Source organism: Saccopteryx bilineata, chromosome 2, assembly GCF_036850765.1.
Source record: "Saccopteryx bilineata isolate mSacBil1 chromosome 2, mSacBil1_pri_phased_curated, whole genome shotgun sequence".
Classification (NCBI taxonomy): Eukaryota; Metazoa; Chordata; class Mammalia; order Chiroptera; family Emballonuridae; genus Saccopteryx; species Saccopteryx bilineata.
In genome coordinates this window covers 375,231,097-375,252,028 of record NC_089491.1, presented here as the reverse complement: position 1 = coordinate 375,252,028, position 20,932 = coordinate 375,231,097, and the positions used below count along the sequence as shown (strand labels likewise).

At 41.6% G+C, this 20,932-nt stretch overlaps 1 protein-coding gene across 5 annotated transcripts in view; it reads left to right on the top strand.

Moving 5' to 3' along the window:
- CDK12 (cyclin dependent kinase 12) overlaps window positions 1-20,932 on the top strand; it is a 94,237-nt gene that overhangs the window by 36,301 nt on the left and 37,004 nt on the right. For all 5 annotated transcript variants that reach the window (XM_066263747.1, XM_066263748.1, XM_066263744.1 and 2 more), the window contains exons 7-13: window positions 2,923-2,979; window positions 4,219-4,320; window positions 14,158-14,235; window positions 15,884-16,000; window positions 16,464-16,595; window positions 18,710-18,921; window positions 20,054-20,503. In XM_066263747.1, the coding sequence (XP_066119844.1) occupies window positions 2,923-2,979; window positions 4,219-4,320; window positions 14,158-14,235; window positions 15,884-16,000; window positions 16,464-16,595; window positions 18,710-18,921; window positions 20,054-20,503 (1,148 nt within the window). The remainder of the gene's footprint in view (window positions 1-2,922; window positions 2,980-4,218; window positions 4,321-14,157; window positions 14,236-15,883; window positions 16,001-16,463; window positions 16,596-18,709; window positions 18,922-20,053; window positions 20,504-20,932) is intronic.

The following is a 20,932-nucleotide window of genomic DNA, read 5'->3' as shown; positions in this document are numbered from 1 at the left end:
TATATTGTAAAATTTTGTTGTTGCAGCCATACCTTGGAGGTATTGTGAGTTTGGTACCACACAACCACAGTAAAGCAAATACCGCAATTAAGCGAATCATATGAATTTTTTGGTTTTCCAGTGCATATAAAAGTTATATTTATACTATACTATATACTATTGAGAGTGCAATAAATAGCATTATGTCTTTTAAAATGTACATATTTTAAAAAGAATTACATATTTTAATTTAAAAAATACTTTGTTGCTAAAAATGCTACTCCTAGTTTGAGTGTTGGGTGATTCCTAATTATTTATTTATTTATTTATTTATTTATTTTTTTGCTAATGGAGGGTCTTGCCTCTATGTTGATGAAAGTGCAATAAAATATGGTGTGCCTGCCTGACCAGGTGGTGGCACACTGGATAGAGCGTCAGACTGGGGCACGGAAGACCCAGGTTCGAGACTCCAAGGTCGCCAGCTTGAGTGCAGGCTCATCTGGTTTGAGCAAGGCTCACCAGCTTGAGCCCATGGTCACTGGCTCGAGCAAGGGGTCACTCAGTTTGCTGGAGCCCGCTGTTCAAGGCACATATGAGAAAGCAATTAATGGACAACTAAGGTGCCACAATGGAGAATTGATGCTTCTCATCTCTTTCCCTTCCTGTCTGTCTGTCCCTCTCTCTGGCTCTGTTACACACAAAAAAACAAACAAAAAAACATGATGTGCCTGTAGTAGTTATTTTGTTTACTATTCTGTCCCATTGCTGATACTTTGAGGAGCACCTTATAGCATAGCCTCTTTTTTTTCTATCTCATCTTCCTGATCTGTACAGTCACACACCTGGGAAATCTCCAGTCCCTAAAAAAAGAGTGAGCTGGCTTAACTAGTGGTGGCACAGTGGATAGAGCATCAGCCTGGGGCACTGAGGTCCCAGGTTCAAAACCCTGGGGTTGCTGGCTTGAGTGCCAGCTCACCAACTTGAGCGTGGGACCATTGAAATGATCCCATGGTCGCTGGCTTGAGCTCAGAGGTCACTGGTTTGAGCAATGGGTCACTGGTTCATCTAGATCCCCCGAATTAAGGCATGTATAAGAAGCAATCAATGAACAACTAAAGTGATGCAACTGTGAGGTGATGCTTGTCATCTCTCCCTTCCTATTTTTTTCTCTCACTAAAAAGGGTGAGGGGTGAGCTGGCTTTTTATTCCTCAAGAGGTTACACAAGCTATAAATGTAAATAAATAGGCTACATAAGAATTTAGATAAATATTATTAATCTGAAATAATTAATAAATGTCTTTTTAATAGTTTCCCAACATTTTATGTTGTGATTATTAAAATATTACTCAACATCACTGTCAAAGACAGACTACTTATCAGAGTGAAATGTGATCCCTTTAAAGGGAGTGGTTCTCAGAACAGCAGTGTGCTAGCATCACATTTTAAATTAGAAATTCACATTTTGGGGCTATGACCTATTAAGTTACCATATGAAAAATGTCAAATTATAAGAAAAGCTGACATAATTAATACATAGACAATTAACATATTGCTGTATTTGCTTTTTTTTCCTGCTTGAGTTATTTTAAAGTAGATTACAGACATGTACTGCTCACAAAAATTAGGGGATATTTCAAAATGAATATGAAGCGATAAAATATCCTCTAATTTTTGTCAGCAGTATATTTGACCCTAAATACTCTGACAAAATTAATGATTGCCTATTTTGTGTGTGTGTGTGTGTGTGTGTGTGTGTATGTGTGTGTGTGTGTGTGTAGGTGAGAGGAGGAGAGATAGTGAGGCAGACTCTCGCATGCGCCCTGACTGGGATCCACCCGGCAACCCCATCTGGGGCCAGTGCTCGAGTACCAAGCTATTTTTAGCACCTGAGGCTGATATACTCTAACAGAGTTATCTTCAGTGCCCAGGGCCACACTTGAACCAATTGAGCCACTGATGTGGGAGGGGAAGAAAGAAAGAAGGGGGAGACGGAGGAGGAGGAGCAGATGGTTGCTTCTGCTATGTGCCCTGACTGGTAATTGAACCCTGGACATTCATATGCTGGGCAGACACTCTGTCCACTGAGCCACGTGCCAGGGCCTGATTGCCTATTTTAACACTAAGTCCATATATTTTTTTAGATATGTCAGAACAAACCTTTTGTGTACCTAGTTTGTTCAGATTAAAATCAGTCAGGGTTTATAAATTGGATTTAATTGTTAGGCCTTTTAAATCTCTTAATCTAGAACAGCCCTTCCTCCCCCCTTCCTCAATAATAAATATTTAATCTCACAGGTTCTAGCCACTCCTGTTTGCCAAGAAATACAGGAATTATTTAGTTGAGACAAATCCAAAACTATACAGTGGTTTGTCCTAAAAAGCCCTTCAGGCTTGGTAAACCCTAAGTCTTTGTAAACTGGAGCAGTTAAAAGAGACTTAACCTGGGAGAATGACTGTTAAAAGTAGAGCTAAGAGAAGTTAAAATTAATTTTTTTAAAGTACATTTTATTTTATTTATTTATTTATTTTTAACAGAGGCAGAGATAGACAGGGACAGACAGACAGGAACGGAGAGAGATGAGAAGCATCAATCATCAGTTTCTTGTTGCGCGTTGCGACTTCTTAATTGTTCATTGATTGCTTTCTCACATGTGCCTTGACCGCGGGCCTTCAGCAGACTGAGTAACCCCCTGCTGGAGCCAGCGACCTTGGGTCCAAGCTGGTGAGCTCTTTGCTCAAGCCAGATGAGCCCGCGCTCAAGCTGGCGACCTCGGGGTCTTGAACCTGGGTCTTTCCGCATCCCAGTCCAACGCTCTATCCACTGTGCCACCACCTGGTCAGGCTAAAATTAATTTTTGTCAGTCCTTTGTAATAAACACTTTTTAGGTATAATTTGGAGGTTGCTGCTGTTACTTATGAAAATAATTGGTTTTGTTTTACAGTGGGCAGATCAAACTAGCAGATTTTGGACTTGCTCGGCTCTATAACTCTGAAGAGAGGTGAGTGATTTCTCGAACTTACATGTGGAAAATGGGAAAAATTACTTTTTCTTCTTGGATACTCTAGTATTTTTTATTTTTATTTTTGTATTTTTCCGAAGTTAGAAGTGGGAAGGCAGGCAGACAGACTTTTACATGTGCGGACCTGTGGTGGCGCAGTGGATCAGGCGCTGACCTGGCACGCTGAGGTTACTGGTTCGAATCCCTGGGCTTGCCCGGTCAAGGCACATGCAGGAAGCAACTACTACATATGCCCAACCGGGATCCACCCGGCATGCCCACCAGGGGGCGATGCTCTGCCCATCTGGGTCGTTGTTCCATTGCGTCTGGAGCCACTCTAGCGCCTGAGGTGAAGGCCATGGAGCCGTCCTCAGCTCCCAGGCCAACTTTGCTCCAGTGGAGCCTTGGCTGTGGGAAGGGAAGAGAGAGACAGAGAGGAAGGAGTGGGGGAGGGGTGGAGAAGCAGATGGGCGCTTTTCCTGTGTGTCCTGACTGGGAATCGAACCTGGAACTTCCACACACTGGGCCGATGCTCTACTGCTGAGCCAAATGGCTAAGGCCAATACTCTAGTATTTCACAAGCTGTGATAACTGTCAGAGTTCCCTAATTTTCTAAATATATATCATCTAGATCAGGGGTCTCAAACTCAACTAAGCATGTGGGCCGCAGAGCAAGATCACAGCCGTTCGGCGGGCCGCACTAGGTCTACAAAAGGCAACTGTTATGCAACATTTTTCTTGAACTTCGTGGAGTAGTCTGCGGGCTGCACAAAATTGTTCGGTGGGCCGCGAGTTTGAGACCCCTGATCTAGATTATAGACAGTAAATTCTATCTAAATTCTTGGATCCGCCTTACACTAAAATCAACCCAAATTGGAATGGAAGTTATTCCTTCACTTCCAACTTTTGTCAAGTTTATTTTATTTTTTTTAACATTTTTATTTTTATTTATTTATTCATTTTCGAGAGGAGAGGGAGAGACAGAGAGAGAGAAGGGGGGGAGGAGCTGGAAGCATCAACTCCCATATGTGCCTTGACCAGGCAAGCCCAGGGTTTCGAACCGGCAACCTCAGCATTTCTAGGTCGACGCTTTATCCACTGCGCCACCACAGGTCAGGCCCTCAAGTTTACTTTTGAACTGTTATGTTGCTATGGAGCTATTTGTATTTGCATTTAATTATATAAGTATTTTCAATCAGAAACCACTGTAAATTTATGTCATGGTTTTTTACATTTCAGTCGCCCTTATACAAACAAAGTCATTACTCTGTGGTACCGACCTCCAGAACTTCTGCTGGGAGAGGAGCGTTATACACCAGCCATAGATGTTTGGAGCTGTGGGTAAGGTTCTCTTTACTTTTTCTTTTGTTTGTTAACTCACATATTGTTGAACTTGTATCCTGTTCCCTCTCTTTATTGATTTTTTGCAGCTTCAAGTTCAAAAGGATGGGGATAAATTTTTAGCCAGATTTCAGAAAAATTTGAAAATTTGTAATATCTGAATACATTCATTAAATTTCATCAGTTGTCTTTTTGTTTCTTTTAACTTACTTTGAATTGGGATCCAAGTACAGTCAAATGAGATCCATAGATTGCAATTGATTATCTGAAGTCTTTTTTTTTTTTTTTTTTTGAGAAGAGGGGAGATAGACAGATTGGAATGTGCCTTGACAGATCCACCCAGTAACCCCCATCTGGGGCCAATGCTCGAATCACCCGAGCTATCCTTAGTGCACAGGGCTAACATTTGAACCAATTGAGCCACTGGCTGCGAGAGGGCAAGAAAAGATAAGTAGATGGTTGCTTCTCGTGTATGCCCTGACGAGGGATCCAGCCCAGGACATCTGTACTTCAGACTGACACTCTCTCCGCTGAGCCAACTGGCCAGTGCCCTCAAGTCTTTTTTATTTTTTTATTTATTTTTTATTTTTCTGAAGCCGGAAACGGGGAGAGACAGTCAGACAGATTCCTGCATGCGCCCGACCGGAATCCACCCGGCACACCCACCAGGGGGCGACGCCTTGCCCACCAGGGGGCGATGCTCTGCCCCTCCGGGGCATCGCTCTGTTGCGACCAGAGCCACTCCAGCGCCTGGGGCAGAGGCCAAGGAGCCATCCCCAGCGCCCGGGCCATCTGCGGGAGGGGAAGAGAGAGACGGAGAGGAAGGAGAGGGGGAGGGGTGGAGAAGCAGATGGGCGCTTCTCCTGTGTGCCCTGGCCCGGAATCGAACCCGGGACCTCTGCACGCCAGGCCAACGCTCCACCACTGAGCCAACCGGCCAGGGCCCCTTCAAGTCTTTTAATTATAGATTCTCCCTCTTTCATTCTTGGGTCCCTTCACTCCCCTTAGAATTTCCTTAGAAGAAACTGGATTATTTGTTCTATAGAGTTTTCTACAGTCCAGAGTTTGCTGATTACATCCTCATGATGGTATTTTTTAGCATGGTTCATTATTCTTTTCTTTTTTTATAAATTGTAGGTGAACTCAGGTTTGATGAAACTACTTTATAGGTGATTTTGACTACTTCTAACAGATTATACTATAGTCAATGGTACGTGAGAGTTGGGGATGGGAGGCAGTGGGATCCTCTGCCCAGAGTACAGGCAATAACTGGGTATATCATCTGTAAAGAATTTAAAAATAGTAAAACAATCCACTATATATTAGTCTACTTTTTCATTATCACCTTATACAGACAGTTCTAAACAATGTCTGATAAAATGCTTATTTCTCCTAGGGCTGGTTTAACATAGCGTACCACTTTACATAATATATATATAATTGTCTCTTTTTGAAATGTTATCAGCTATCAGTGATCCATATCCATTAAATCACTTGTGGTTGTTTTATGGTGATGATATTCTGATTAGATCATTCCTTCTTGGAATAAAGATAACTTATCTATTTGGTTAACCTGAGGTACAAATGATATGGAAATGGTAGGGATAAAGGTTTACTACTTTTATTTGCCAATTTTAAAAATAAAGAGGTGGTGTACTAGCATTTTATAAAGATGACCAGAGAGAGATTTTGTAGGCTTTTTAGTTTCATTATGAACTTGTGGAATTAAACATATTTGATGTGTTTTAATCCATTATGGTTATCATCCTTATTCCTGTTCAAATCTTTGGCCAGTAGGAATCTATTCAGGTTAGTTCTTGAGTGCTTTTTATACATCCATAGTAGTCTTTGATAGTCTTCCTTGTTTTCTAGTTTCAAGCTCATCTTGTTTATTTTTTACCCTGACCACCTGGTAGCAGCCATTTCTCTAAGGAGTCTTATTTACAATTCGTTCATTAGTGGAATAGACTTTTTTCTTCTTCTTCTATTTATTTATTTATTTATTTATTTATTTATTTATTTATTTATTTATTTTTAGAGAGGAGAGAGAGAGAGAGAAGGGGAGAGGAGCTGGAAGCATCAACTCCCATATGTACCTTGACCAGGCAAGCCCAGGGTTTTGAACCGGCGACCTCAGTATTTCTAGGTCGATGCTTTATCCACTGCGCCACCGCAGGTCAGGCCTGGAATAGACATTTTAAGATTTTTAAAAAATTTTATTTATTCATTTTAGAGAGGAGAGAGAAAGGGAGAGAGACAGAGAGGGAGAGAGACAGAGAGAGAAGGTGGGGAGGAGCTGGAAGCATCAACTCCCATATGTGCCTTGACCAGGCAAGCCCAGGGTTTTGAACCGGTGACCTCAGCATTTCCAGGTCGACGCTTTATCCACTGTGCCACCACAGGTCAGGCTGGAATAGACATTTTAAATGGGCCATGTTTGTTAATTATTTCTTAGGCTATATGACTTAGGCGTACATACACTGTTTTCAACCTCTGTGCTTTAGGATCCAGACATACATACTTGTTATGGCACATATCACTTTTCCCCATTCTTTCTCATATTAATGTCATTTTTTTTTTTTTTAATTTTTTATCTTCTTTTCCAAGTGAGAGGAGGTGGCGATAGAGGGACAGACTCCTTTATGCGCCCCAGCTGGGATCCACCTGGCAACCCTCTTCTGGGGCCAGTGCTTTGCCCATCTGGGCCCATGTTCTCAACTGAGCTATTTTTAGTGCCTGAAGCGAAGGCTGTATGGAGCCATCCTCAGTGTCCAGGCCAATGCGCTCAAATTAATTGAACCATGGTTTAGGAGGAGAAGGGAGAGAGAAAAAGAGAGAAAGAAGGGGATTGGGAAGGGTGGAGAAGCACACAGAAGCTACTCCTGTGTGCCCTGACTGTTAACTGAACACAGGATATCCATACACTGGGATGATGCTTAACCACTGAGCCAACTGGCCAGGGCCAAAACAAATTTTAAAAATCACAAAAATACAATTGGGAATTTAAATTATTGAAAAACTCAGCTTTCTCCTGGCCTGTTGTGGCACAGTAGATAAAATGTCGGCCTGTAACACGGAGGTTGCCAGATCGAAACCCTGGGCTTGCCTGGTGAAGGCACATATGGGAGTTGATGCTTCCTGCTCCCCACTCTTCTCTCTCAAATTAATTAAAAAAAAAAAAAATATATATATATATATATAAATCAAAACTAAAAAAACCTCAGCTTTCTTTCAAGTCCAGTGACTCACTTAATTGAAATTTTGACTTTTTTTTTTTTATGACAGAGAGAGAGGGACAGACAGGAAGGGCGAGAGAGATGAGAAGCATCAGTTCTTTGTTGTGGCACCTTAGCTGTTCATTGATTGCTTTCTCATATGTGCCTTGGCCAGAGGGCTATAGGAGACAAAGTGACCCCTTGTTCAAGTCAGCGACCTTAAGCTGTGCTCAGACCAGATAAGCCCACACTCAAGCTGGCAACTTTGGGGTTTTGAACCTGGGTCCTCTGCATCCCAGTTCGATTCTTTATCCACTGCCTGGTCAGGCTTGACTTTTTTTCTTTGTTATTTATTGATTGATGAGAGAGAGAGAAGCATTCATTCCCTTTTTTTTTTTTTGTCTTTTTCTGAAGCTAGAAACGGGGAGAGACAGTCAGACAGACTCCCACATGCGCCCAACCAGGATCCACCCGGCATGCCCACCAGGGGGTGATGCTCTGCCCACCAGGGTGCGATGCTCTGCCCCTCTGGGGCGTCGCTCTGTTGCGACCAGAGCCACTCTAGTGCCTGGGGCAGAGGCCAAGGAGCCATCCCCAGCGCCCGGGCCATCTTTTGCTCCATTGGAGCCTCAGCTGCGGGAGGGGAAGAGAGAGACAGAGAGGAAGGAGAGGGGGAGGGGTGGAGAAGCAGATGGGCGCCTCTCCTGTGTGCCCTGGCCGGGAATCGAACCCGGGACCCCTGCACGCCAGGCAAACGCTCTACCACTGAGCCAAACGGCCAGGGCCGCATTCATTTCTTAGTCCATTTAGCTGTGCATTCATTGGTCCCTTCCTGAATGTGCCTTAACTGGGGAATCAAACCCACAACCTTGGTGCTTTGGGATGATGCTCTAACCAGTTGAGCTAACCAGCCAGGGCAAAGATTTATTTGACTTTTGATGTGAGCTTACAACTTTGATGATCCATGGTAGTCACTCTGAAGATATTTTTGTAGGATCTTTTCAGAGAATTGCTAGAGTAGTTCAGTTTGAAATTCTGGGGAGAAATTGATCCTGGCCGGCTAGCTCAGTGGGAGAGATCAGACCGGCGTGTGGAAGTCCTGGGTTCAATTCCTGGTCAGGGCATACAGGAGAAGCACCCATTTGCTTCTCCACCCTTCCCCCTTTCCTTTCTCTCTATCTCTCTCTTCCCCTCCTGCAGCCAAGGCTCCATTTGAGCAAAGTTGGTTTGGGTGCTGAGGATGGCTCTGTGGCCTCTACTTCAGGTGCTAAAATGGCTCCAGTTGCAATGGAGCAATGCTCCAGATAGGCAGAATATCGCCCCCTGGTGAGCATGTCAAGTGGATCCCGATCAGGTGCATGCGGGAGTCAGTCTCTTTGACTCCCTGCTTCTCACTTCAGAAAAATACAAAAAAAAAAAAATTCTGGGGAGAAATTGAAAGAGTAAACAAATTACACCTAGAGTCTGAAAACCCAGCTGGGTTTGTTTGTTTTCTTTCTTGCTTGAGGTTAAGAAGTACTAATAATCCTGACCAGGTGGTTGCGTAGTGGTTAGAACATTGGACTGGTAGGTGGAGGACCCAGGTTCGAAACCTCGAGGTCGCTGGCTTGAGCCCAACATTGCTGGATTGAGCAAGGGGTCACTCACTCTGCCGTAGCCCCCCTGGTCAAGGCACATATGAGAAAGCAATCAACAACTAAGGAGCCACAGTGAAGAATTAATGCTTCTCATCTCTCTTCCTTTCTGTCTGTCCCTATCTGTCCCTCTTTCTGACTCACTGTCAAAAAAACAAACAAACAATACTAATAAAAAGGTGCTAATAACTTTTAAGATCTAGTTTTGTTTTGCTTTCTCAAATTTAGTCAAGCTAAATAATTTCAGAGTAAAACTATATAAACACTGGTTTTGTGAGTATATTTGAATGAATCTCATTTTAAAGCACGACCAGAGAAGAGCTTCTTTGTCCATTTTTTTCTTTCCCCACTTTTTAAAAACTGAAATATTTCATGCATACAAAATGTATAAAGTATTCATAAAGTTTTCTTTTAAGTTTATTTTGAAATTGAAACGTGCAGAAAATTTACTAGTGAAGTACTAAGAACTTAGTATAGCCTTTATTGTGATTCACTAAATTTTTTTAACCTTTTCTATCACCTAAAAAAAAAATTACCTGGCTGGATAGCTCAGTTGGTGAGAGCATTATCCCAAAGTACAGAGGTTGCTGGTTTGATCCCTGGTCAGGGCACATATAGAAACAGCTCTATGCTGACCTGTGGTGGCGCAGTGGATAAAGCATCGACCTGGAAATGATGAGGTCGCCGGTTCAAAACCCTGGGCTTGCCTGGTCAAGGCACATATGGGAGTTGATGCTTCCAGCTCCTCCCCCCTTCTTTCTCTCTGTCTCTCTCTCTCTCTCCTCTCTAAAAATGAATAAATAAAATAAAATTTAAAACTATATACTCTTAGCCTGACCTGTGGTGGCGCAGTGGATAAAGCATCGACCTGGAAATGCCGAGGTCGCCGGTTTGAAACCCTGGGCTTGCCTGGTCAAGGCACATATGGGAGTTGATGCTTCCAGCTCCTCCCCACCTTCTCTCTCTCTGTCTCTCCCTCTCCTCTCTAAAAAAAAAAAAAAAAAAAGAAACAGCCCTATGGTCCTGTCTCCCTCACTCTTCCTTCTTTTGCTGAAATCAATAAATAAAAATTTTTTAAAGGAAAAAGATTATATTACCTCCGAAAGTTTTCATGTGCTCCTTTGTATTCTCTCTCCTGGTCACACCATGCCATTCCCAGGCAATCACTGTTCTGCTTTCTATCACTATTGATGGCTTTTTATTTCTAGAATTTTATATAAATAGAATCTACAGTGTATGCTCTTTTTTCCTCTTGCATCTTTTAATCAGCATAATTTTATTGACTCATTCATATTATATTCTGTAATTTTTAACATCTTGCTACATTTACTTTTATATTCATGTATGTATATATATCATGTATATATGTCATAGGTATATATATCATACAACATCCAATATACATAGAATAAAATGTGTGTTTAACACATTTTTTTCTAGAACTATTTGAAAGTAGTTGTATAGCCTGACCTGTGGTGGCGCAGTGGATAAAGCGTCGACCTGGAAATGCTGAGGTTGCCGGTTTGAAACTCTGGGCTTGCCTGGTCAAGGCACATATGGGAGTTGATGCTTCCACCTCCTCCCCCCTTCTCTCTCTCTGTCTCTTTCTCCTCTCTCTCCCTCTCTGTCTCTCTCATCTCTAAAAATGAATAAATAAAAAATAAAAATAAAAAAAAGAAAGTAATTGTATAATATCATGTTCCTTTACCTCTTAATATCTATTTATTTTAAATTTTTATTTATTGATTTTAGTGAGAGAGGAAGGGGGAAAGAGAGAGAGACAAAGAGAAAAAGAGACAGAAACATAGATCTCCTGCATATGCCTTGACTGGGGATTGAACCAGCAACCTCTGTGCTTTAGGACAATGCCCTAACTAGCTGACCTATCTGGCCAGGGCCCCTTTTAATATTTAAAGTACATTTCCTAAGAACAAAGATATTCTCTTTCATAATCACAGTATGATTATAAAATTCACACCTGACCTATGTTGGCACGGTGAATAAAGCATCGACCTGGAGTGCCGAGGTCACCATTCAAAATCCTGGGCTTCTCTGGGCATGTATGAGAAGCAACGACTACGAGTTGATGCTTCCCACTTCCCTCCTCATTATTTCTCTCTCTATCTTCCCTCTAAATTCAATAAATAAAATTTTAAAGAAAAAATAAAACCTGCCCTGGCTGGTTGGCTCAGTGGTAGAGTGTCAGCCTGTCGTGCAGGAGTCCCGGGTTTGATTCTTGGCCAGGGCACACAGGAGAAGCGCCCATCTGCTTCTCTACCCCTCCCCCTCTCCTTCCTCTCTGTCTCTCTCTTCCCCTCCCGCAGCCAAGGCTTCATTGGAGCAAAGTTTGCCCGGGCGCTGAGGATGGCTCTGTGGCCTCTGCCTCAGGCGCTAGAATGGCTCTGATTGCAGCAGAGTGACGCCCCAAGATGGTCAGAGCATCGCCCCCTGGTGGGCATGCCAGGTGGATCCCGGTCGGGCACATGTGGGAGTCTGTCTGACTGCCTCCCCATTTCCGGCTTCAGAAAAATACAAAAAAATAAAAAAATAAAACCAATTAGCAAATTCAGGGAATTTAATATTGATATGTTATCTTTATTTGATAGAGTACTTTAGCTTACATTTCATATTCTCATTTTGTCAGTACCCTTAATAATGTCCTGGAAATATGTAATACCTCACCTGACAGAGGATCCAGTCTAGTATCAAGTGTTAGATTTAGTTGCCATTCTTTAATCTGGAACAGTTACTTAGTCTTTCTTTGTCTTTCATGACATTTATAGTTTTGAAGACTACAGACAAGTTACTCAAGAGGTTCAGGATATGAATTTTGTCTGCAATACTCCATAATTGTTCATATCAAATATCACATTTGTACTTACATGAACCCTGTTTGCCCCTTGCTGGTGATTAATCTTGGTCACTTGGTTAAGGTGCTATCTCCCCCCCACACACACACACACACTAAACAGTTACTAGTTTTCCTTTTGTAATTAATAACTTGTGGAGAGAAAATTGTAGACTGTGTAAATATCTCAATATAGATTTGAAAGGCCTTTTCAAAATGATAAAGTTGTTTAAACAATGTATCTGAGAGTCTTATTGAAACTGGTCTTGGCTGATGACAGTAAACGTTTTTTTACAAATAGTGCCAAGAAGGCTATAGTATAGTGCATATTCTATAGAGTAGATGAATGAAAAAAACTAATATTCTCTTTATAAGACGTGCTGAACATTGTTCTAAAACCATTTTTTATGTTTTTTTTTTTTTTTACTTAGAAAATTAAATTTTTTTTTTGTATTTTTCTGAAGTTGGAAACGGGGAGGCAGTCAGACAGACTCCGGCATGCGCCCAACCAGGATCCTCCCGGTGTGCCCACCAGGGGTCGATGCTTTGCCCATCTGGGGCGTCGTTCTGCGCAATCAGAGCCATTCTAGTGCCTGAGGCAGAGGCCACAGAGCCATCCTCAGCACCCAAGGCAACTTTGCTCCAATGGAGCCTTGGCTGCGGGAGGGGAAGAGAGAGACAGAGAGGAAGGAGAGGGGGGGGGTAGAGAAGCAGATGGGCACTTCTGTGTGCCCTGGCTGGAAATCGAACCCGGGACTCCGCATGCCACGCCGACGCTCTACCACTGAGCCAACCAGCCAGGGCTACTTAGAAAATTAAATTTGAGTGACATTGATCAATAAGAGTATGTATGTTTCACGTAAACATTTCTATAGCATTTGAACTGTTGGTCGTGTTGTGTACCCATCACCCAAAGTCAAGTCAGTCTCTGTCACTACATACTTGTTTCTTTTTACTCCCCTTAACCCCTCCTCCACAACCCCTTCCCCCTGGTAACCATTTCACTTTTTATTATTTATTTTATTTATTTTTTTACTTTTTTATTTATTTTTTATTTTTTATTATTTTTTTTTTTGTGGGGGGAGAGAGTGAGAGGAGAGAGAGAGAAGGGGGGGGGAGCAGGAAGCATCAACTCCCATATGTGCCTTGACCGGGCAAGCCCAGGGTTTTGAACCGGCGACCTCAGCATTTCCAGGTCGACGCTTTATCCACTGCGCCACCACAGGTCAGGCTATTTTTTTATTTAGTGCAAGGATGGGGAGGCAGAGGGAGATTCCTGTATGCATCCTGACCGGGATCAATCCAGCAAGCCCACTAGGGGGCAATGTTCTGCCCATCTGGGGCCTTGCTCTGTTGCAACCGGAGCCATTTTATAGCACCTGAGGCGGAGGCCATGGAGCTATGCTCAGCGCCTGGGGTCAACTCACTCTAATCAAGACATGGCTGCAATAGGAGAGGAGAAGTGATAAAGAGAGAGAGAAACAAGAGGGGGAGGGATGGAGAAAGGAGATAGGCACTTCAGTGTGCCCTGACCAGGAATCGAACCCGGGACATCCACATTCTGGGCCAATGTTCTACCACTGAGCCAACTGGCCAGGGCACCACTCCACTTTTATCTATGTTTATGACGTTGTTGTAAAATTGAGAGTGCAGGTTTTTTGGTCTTTAGTTATTTTCTTGACTTCCTTTCTCTGTTTGTACATAGACTGTCCTTCATAGGTGGCAAAGGTTTGATCTGCTGGCAGATGTAAATCTTTTATACTGTCCATTTTCACTACAAGAAATATTCTCTTTGCCTGACCTGTGGTGGCGCAGTGGATAAAGCGTTGACCTGGAAATGCTGAGATCGCCGGTTCGAAACCCTGGGCTTGCCTGGTCAAGGCACATATGGGAGTTGATGCTTCCAGCTCCTCCCCCCTTCTCTCTCTCTCTGTCTCTCTCTCCTCTCTCTCTTCTTTAAAATGAATAAATAAAATAAAATAAAATAAATTTTAAAAAAATATTCTCTTTTACAAAACTCAGACACTGCAGTTTTGGGCTAATTTACAACATAGTATATATACTATAAAAGTTTATTGAGACTCAATTTAAGTAGGCTTCAGGGATTTCTCTTCTGATCTCTCCATTTTACTCTTTCCAGATGCATCCTTGGGGAACTGTTCACAAAGAAGCCTATTTTTCAAGCCAATCTGGAACTGGCTCAGCTAGAACTGATCAGGTACAGCTGTGCATGTGCTCTGAGTGCCCAGATATGATAGGTAATCACATCCTCTAATTTCTAACACTTTTCAATCATTCTGCTGATTTTATTCTCCTTATGTACAAGTAAGTTTTTCTTCATTCAATCAGGTTTACCCTATATTTGGTCATGGGCTAAATATAAATATGTAAATAAATTATATTCCATCATTTTGCATGTTTTTTAATTTTATATATAAAAGCATGCCATTTCAGGATAGTTACTTCATTCTTAGGTTAGATTAAGATGATTTTTATTCAGCACATATTTATTGAGCCTGTTTTATAACAAAAATTCCTTTTTCTCTGTTAAACTTTAGGATTCAGAGATAAATAAGATAGGTGTCTGCCTTCAAAGAGCTCAGAGTTTAGTAAGTGATACAACATGTAAACAGATAATTATAAAATAGAACCTATAATAGAGAATTTTAGGAAGTCCTGGAGTTGGGATAGAATTTGGGCTTTCTTCTATAAGGAAGGAAAGAATATAGCAGGCTAATGTAGACTTTTTAAAAGGTGGTATATAACTTGTCTGACCTGTGGTGGCACAGTGGATAAAGTGTCAACATGGAATGCTGAGGTTGCTAGTCCAAAACTTGGCTTGCTCAGTCAAGGTACATACAACAAGCAATCAGTGAACTGAAGTGAAGCAACTGTGAGTTGGTATTTCTCACTCGCCTACTCTTTCTGTAAAATCAATAAGTAAAATCTTAAAAAAAAAAGTAAGGTGGTATATAACTCATTATGTTATGCAGTAAACTCAATTTTCCATGAAAATTTTCAGTCTCAGGCTCTTTTTTACCAGTTTTTCCAACATAGACAGTATAGGACCAGCTCAGGCCTTTATAATTAACATTAACTGAACCAAACAAAAAATTGGTAATGCAAACCTCTGCAGAAGATTAAAAACATGGTTTTTAAAAAAATATTTGTTGAATGATTTTAGAGAAAGAGAGAAACATTGACTTGTTACTTATGTATTCATTGATTTTTTTTTTTTTTTTAGCACAAGAGAGAGAGGGGCAGACAGGGACAAACAGACAGGAAGAGAGATGAGAAGCATTAACTCATATTTACGGCACCTTTGTTGTTCATTGATTGCTTTCTCATATGTGCTTTGATCAAGGGGCTCTAGCCAGCAACCATGGGGTCATGTCTATGAGCCCACAGTCAAGCTGGCAACCCTGCACTGAAGCTGGTGAGCCTGTGCACAAGCCAGCGACCTCAGGTTTCAAACCTGGGTCCTCAGCATCCCAAGCTAACACTCTATCCACTGCACCACCCCCTGGTCAGGCTCATTGGTTATTCTTTTATGTGCCCTGACCAGGGATCAAACCCACAAGCTTGGCGTATCAGGGCAATGCGCCAGCCAACTGAACTACCTGGCTAGGCCTAAAAGCATGTTTTATAAAACCAAGTATGTGGATTGTTTTAGACTATTGTGCCAATATTTTCTCCTCATTATCTTGTTCTTTCTATCCTTAAGGCAGTGAGGTCAGATTTTCCTTTCTGCACACCTTTTAATTTAATAAGCTCTCAGGAGGTAATTGTTTCTGCTTCTAGAATCCCCAGAATTCATGATGCTGACTCACTCACTTCCTTGTTTTTGCTTTCTGCTTTGTTTCTAGTCGACTCTGTGGTACCCCTTGTCCAGCTGTGTGGCCTGATGTTATCAAGCTGCCCTACTTCAATACCATGAAACCGAAAAAGCAATATAGAAGACGTCTACGAGAAGAATTCTCTTTGTGAGTTTGGCAAAAATGTACATCTCTTTTCTGTGTTTGACTAATATTTGGTTAGTACTTGACTTTTTCCTGGGGAGGTAGTGTTGTCCCAATTTATTATGGCAACACACAATAGGAAAACATTTTATTTTTGAACAAAGTTCTCTCACAGCTTTTTTATAATTTTCTCTTTTGAAGGCTTTAGATAATAGAAAACCCTTTAATTTTGAGCAATATGTAAATTTTCTCCTAATCTTTTTAATCTTCCCAAGACTAAAAGAATGTAATTGCTGGCTTCATGTTTTCTACCTGTGTTATAGCACTTATTAAATCCTATGTAGAAGAAAATCTGCTTCCTTGTTTAGCCAGCTTGCAACTCCCTTTTCTCAGTTTTACATGGAACTGGAAATCCAGAGACCTTTGACACAAGGTTGCAGATTTAAGAACCATGGAGTTATTGTGAATTTGTTCTTCGTTTCCACAGCATTCCTTCAGCAGCACTTGATTTACTGGACCACATGCTGACGCTAGATCCGAGCAAACGTTGCACTGCTGAGCAGACCCTACAGAGTGACTTCCTTAAAGATGTCGACCTCAGCAAAATGGATCCTCCAGAGTAAGTGCTAGTGGCCATGTAGTGACCCTAAATCTCCCCTTCTAGGCCTAGGAGATGAGAAAGTTGTAACAGATATTTAAGAGGTACTGCAAATGGCTATGTCCCAAATGGAGAGATGTCCTGAATAGTATTGTTGGTGTTAAAAGTTTTATTGCTTTTTTGTTTTTTTAAAACAGGAATAGAATTAGATAAGCTCTTTGTTCTAACTTGACTCAAGCTGTCTTTTATTCTGGATCCCCAGCATATTGTCCTATAGAACCTCTTTGAAGGTATTCCTTTTAGTTATTGCTCTTAACTGTTCCATATTCTTGAATCCCTCCCTTATGTCTGTGGTAACTATGAACATCCCACACTTGCAAGGACAGTCCTAATTGTAAATAGTTTGTATCATTGCCAGGTCATAGGTCCTGAATTTTGATGTAGAAAATGCGAATTTTGAATCTCTTTCATCAGCATTTTATGAATTTCCTGTATTCTCTAAGATCCTCAGAGGTTCATCACTCACATCTTACATTCCGGCAAATAAAGTCAGCATTATAGCTTTCATGTCTGAATTTTGGGCCATTTCTTTCTTAAAGAGAGACTTTATTTTGAAGAAATGAATAGGATGTTAGGACATGAGTAGATAGTAACCACAAACCTGATTGTTCCAAAGAAATTTACCGCACTAGAATTTTGATATATCAATTGTGTCTTGAAATACTTAGAGCTTTTTACTGAAATTGGTAACTCCTGTAATACAGAGATTTTTATCTATGGTAATTTTTATTGTTGTAAGATTTGATCTACTAGGAATATTTCCATTATCATGGAAAAGTCTGGAAATATATTAAAATAGTCTAATGAACTCTAGAAATGAAAATATCTAGTCATGGAAATTCAGTGGGCAGAAAGAAGAATGAATCAGTATTTTGATCTTCACAGACCAAATAACACATAAATTGATTTTACACAGAAGGAATTTAATCATCATGTGCTTATGTTAGTCCAAGATTTAAATCACTACTTTGTCTGGACTTTTTGTAGCTATTAACAAACCAATCATCTCTGTGCTATTTATTCCAAACTAAAACTAGGCCTAATAGCTTGACTGGTGGTGGCACAGTGGGTAGAGCATCAACCTGGGGTGCTGAAGTCCCAGATTCAAGACCCTGAGGGTGCTGGCTTGAGCACAGACTTTTCCTTCTTGAGCGTGGGATTATAGTCATGAACCCATAGGTGCTGGCTTGAGCCCAAGGTCGCTGGCTTGAGCAAGGGGTCACTGGCTCCATTTGAGATCCCTGGTCAAGGCATGTACGAGAAGCAATCAGTGAACAACTGATGTGATCAGCTATGAGTTGATGCTTCTCATCTATTCTCCCTTCCTGTCCATCTATCTCTCGCTCTCCCTCACTCTCGCTTAAAAAAAAGCCTAGTAAAATTTTCCCCCTCTTTTTGAGACAGAAAGAGACAGACAGGAAGGGAGAGAAATGAGAAGCATCAACTCATAGTTGTAGCACTTTTAGTTGTTCATTGATTGCTTCTCATATGTGCCTTGATGGGGTGGGTTGTGGGGAGGGCTCCAGCCTCACCAGTGACCCCTTGCTCAAGCCAGTGACCTTGGGCTCACGCCAGTGACCATGAGGTCATGTTTACTGTTTCACACTCAAGCCGGCAACCCCTTTGCTCAAGCTGGTGAGCCGGCACTCAAGCTGGACAAGCCTGTATACTCAAACCAGCGACCTTGGGGTTTCAAACCTGGGACCTCCGAGTCTCAGGTCCAGGTCGACACTCTGTCCAATGCACTACCACCTGGTCAGGCTAAAGTTCTCTTTTATTGTTATATCAAGGTAGAACAGATATAAGACTTAACTATTTGGCTGGAATATGGGCATGCAAGTAGCAGGTATATCTCTGGTATTAGCAAGATCCTCATTTCTCACTGTAGAAATGTTTTGGACTTTCATGATTCCTTTTTTACTGCTACTCTATTTACTAATTTCTCTGGTTATTTTTATGTTTTTCTTATCTTTCCATTTCCCATTGTTTTTGCCTTCCCATTTTAATCTCTTGTTCCTCTGTTCATTCACTACCACATTCCCACACACATTTCCCCTTTGCTTTGTCATTTTCAGCCTCCCCCACTGGCAGGATTGCCATGAATTATGGAGTAAGAAACGGCGACGGCAGCGACAAAGTGGTGTTGTGGTAGAAGAGCCACCTCCATCCAAAACCTCTCGAAAAGAAGCTACCTCAGGGACAAGTGCCGAGCCTGTGAAGAACAGCAGCCCAGCACCACCTCAGCCTGCTCCTGGCAAGGTGGAGCCTGTGGCTGGGGATGCAGTAGGTCAGTGCTGGAATAGAGATTTTGTGCTCTCTTAAGCACATTTTGACAGGTTTTGAAGGTTAAGTGTGAGGATGTGTGGGTGTGCTTTAATTTTTAGCCACTGAAGCATTAATAAAGAGATTGATGTTCTCAGTATAGGAAAAAGGAGATAAGCCAACTGTTGTACATGTGGTCTAGAATTGCCTACAATAGATAATTTTCTATTCCTGAAATAAGCAATACTATATTTCAATTAGATATGTGGCATAATCAGTGAATTAGGTAAGCCAAATTTAATTTAAGTTTAGCTCACTCATGGATCTCTAACATACATAATTGCCTGTCCTGTGGTGGCGCAGTGGATAAAGCATTGACCTGGAATGCTGAGGTCACCAGTTTGAAAACCCAGGCTTGCCTGGTCAAGGCACATGTGAGAGTTAGTGCTTCCTGCTCCTCTCATCTTTCTCTCTCTTTCTGCTCTCTAAAATGAGTAAATAAAATCTTTAAAAAAACAAAACATACATAATTTGGAGACCTGTATATGTTAGATTGGATAAGACCACCTTAGGATCCAATCATAGTTATTCATAATCGCTAAATGTAGTTAGTTCTGTAGACTGTTATCTGATCTAAACATATATCCAAAACTACATAATAATGAACTATTATAACAGAGTAGTTCTCCTGTGGTACTACCAGTTTTTCGAAACTACAGGTATTATTTTCTTGGCTCACTTTCCCTTCCCTATCCACCCACAACAATGGTTTTAGATGTTGGCTGCACATTAGAATCATCCAGGAAGCTTTAAAAATAAATGCCCCTGAACAATGGCCAAATCTCTAGATATGAGGCCTGAAGCCTGGTAATTCTGATGTGCAGTAAGGGTTGAAAATCACTGACCCTGGAAAATAAAGGTAAAATGAAATATCTTTTACTCATTGTACAGAGATGTTTGAGTTAGTCCATGCCATTTTAAAGCAATAATATAAAGACTAACAAACTGTATTGTGATAATTTAAGGCATGGAAAACGAGACATTCAAAATGAAACTTTATTCAGTGGATGTTATAAGTTGTTATTGCTAGTTGAATAATGCAAAGAGCTTTGCCCTGCCTCATCCTCTTATATTGGCTTCACTCTCTCTCTCTACAGGCCTTGGTGACATCACACAGCAATTGAATCAAAGTGAATTGGCAGTGTTATTGAACCTGCTGCAAAGCCAAACCAACCTGAGCATCCCTCAGATGGTGCAGCTGCTTAACATCCACTCCAACCCTGAGATGCAGCAGCAGCTGGAGGCCCTGAACCAATCTATCAGTGCCCTAACCGAAGCCACTTCTCAGCAGCAGGACTCAGAGCCCATGGCCCCAGAGGAGTCTTTAAAGGAGGCACCCCCTGCACTAGTGATCCAGCCAGCAGAACAGAAGACCCCTGAAGCTTCAAACACACCAGCTGACATGCAAAATATGTTGGCAGTTCTCTTGAGTCAGCTGATGAAAACCCAGGAGCCAGCTGGCAAACTGGAAGAAAACAACAGTGACAACAACAGTGGGCCACAGGGGCCCCGAAGAACTCCCACAATGCCACAGGAGGAGGCAGCAGGTAAACAGACCGGTCATGAATCTCATTGAGCTCAGGTGCTGTTGATCCTCTTAAAAAATCTCTTTAACATTTTGTTTTCTTCACATCAATGGCTTCAGTTTCAGTTTTTCTGTAACCTGGTCTACAGGAGAACATACCAACAAATAATATATTTCTTGCCTGGCTTCTTTTATTTAAGTCTCAAAGGTTCTCAAAACACCTTTCATATACTGATTGTTTTTCCATTTCCTAGGAGGTAGGTAAGTAAAATCCCTGTGTTATAACCCACAGATACCACAACCATAGCTAATGATGCATTTGAACCACTGTGTGTATAGTGGCCAACTAGAACTAGCACTTGAAAAATCTGCCTTCCAAACAAACCATCATCAGATTGTGTAAATAGTCAGTGGTACCCTGGTGTAGTGGATGCTGGATACCACAGTCTTA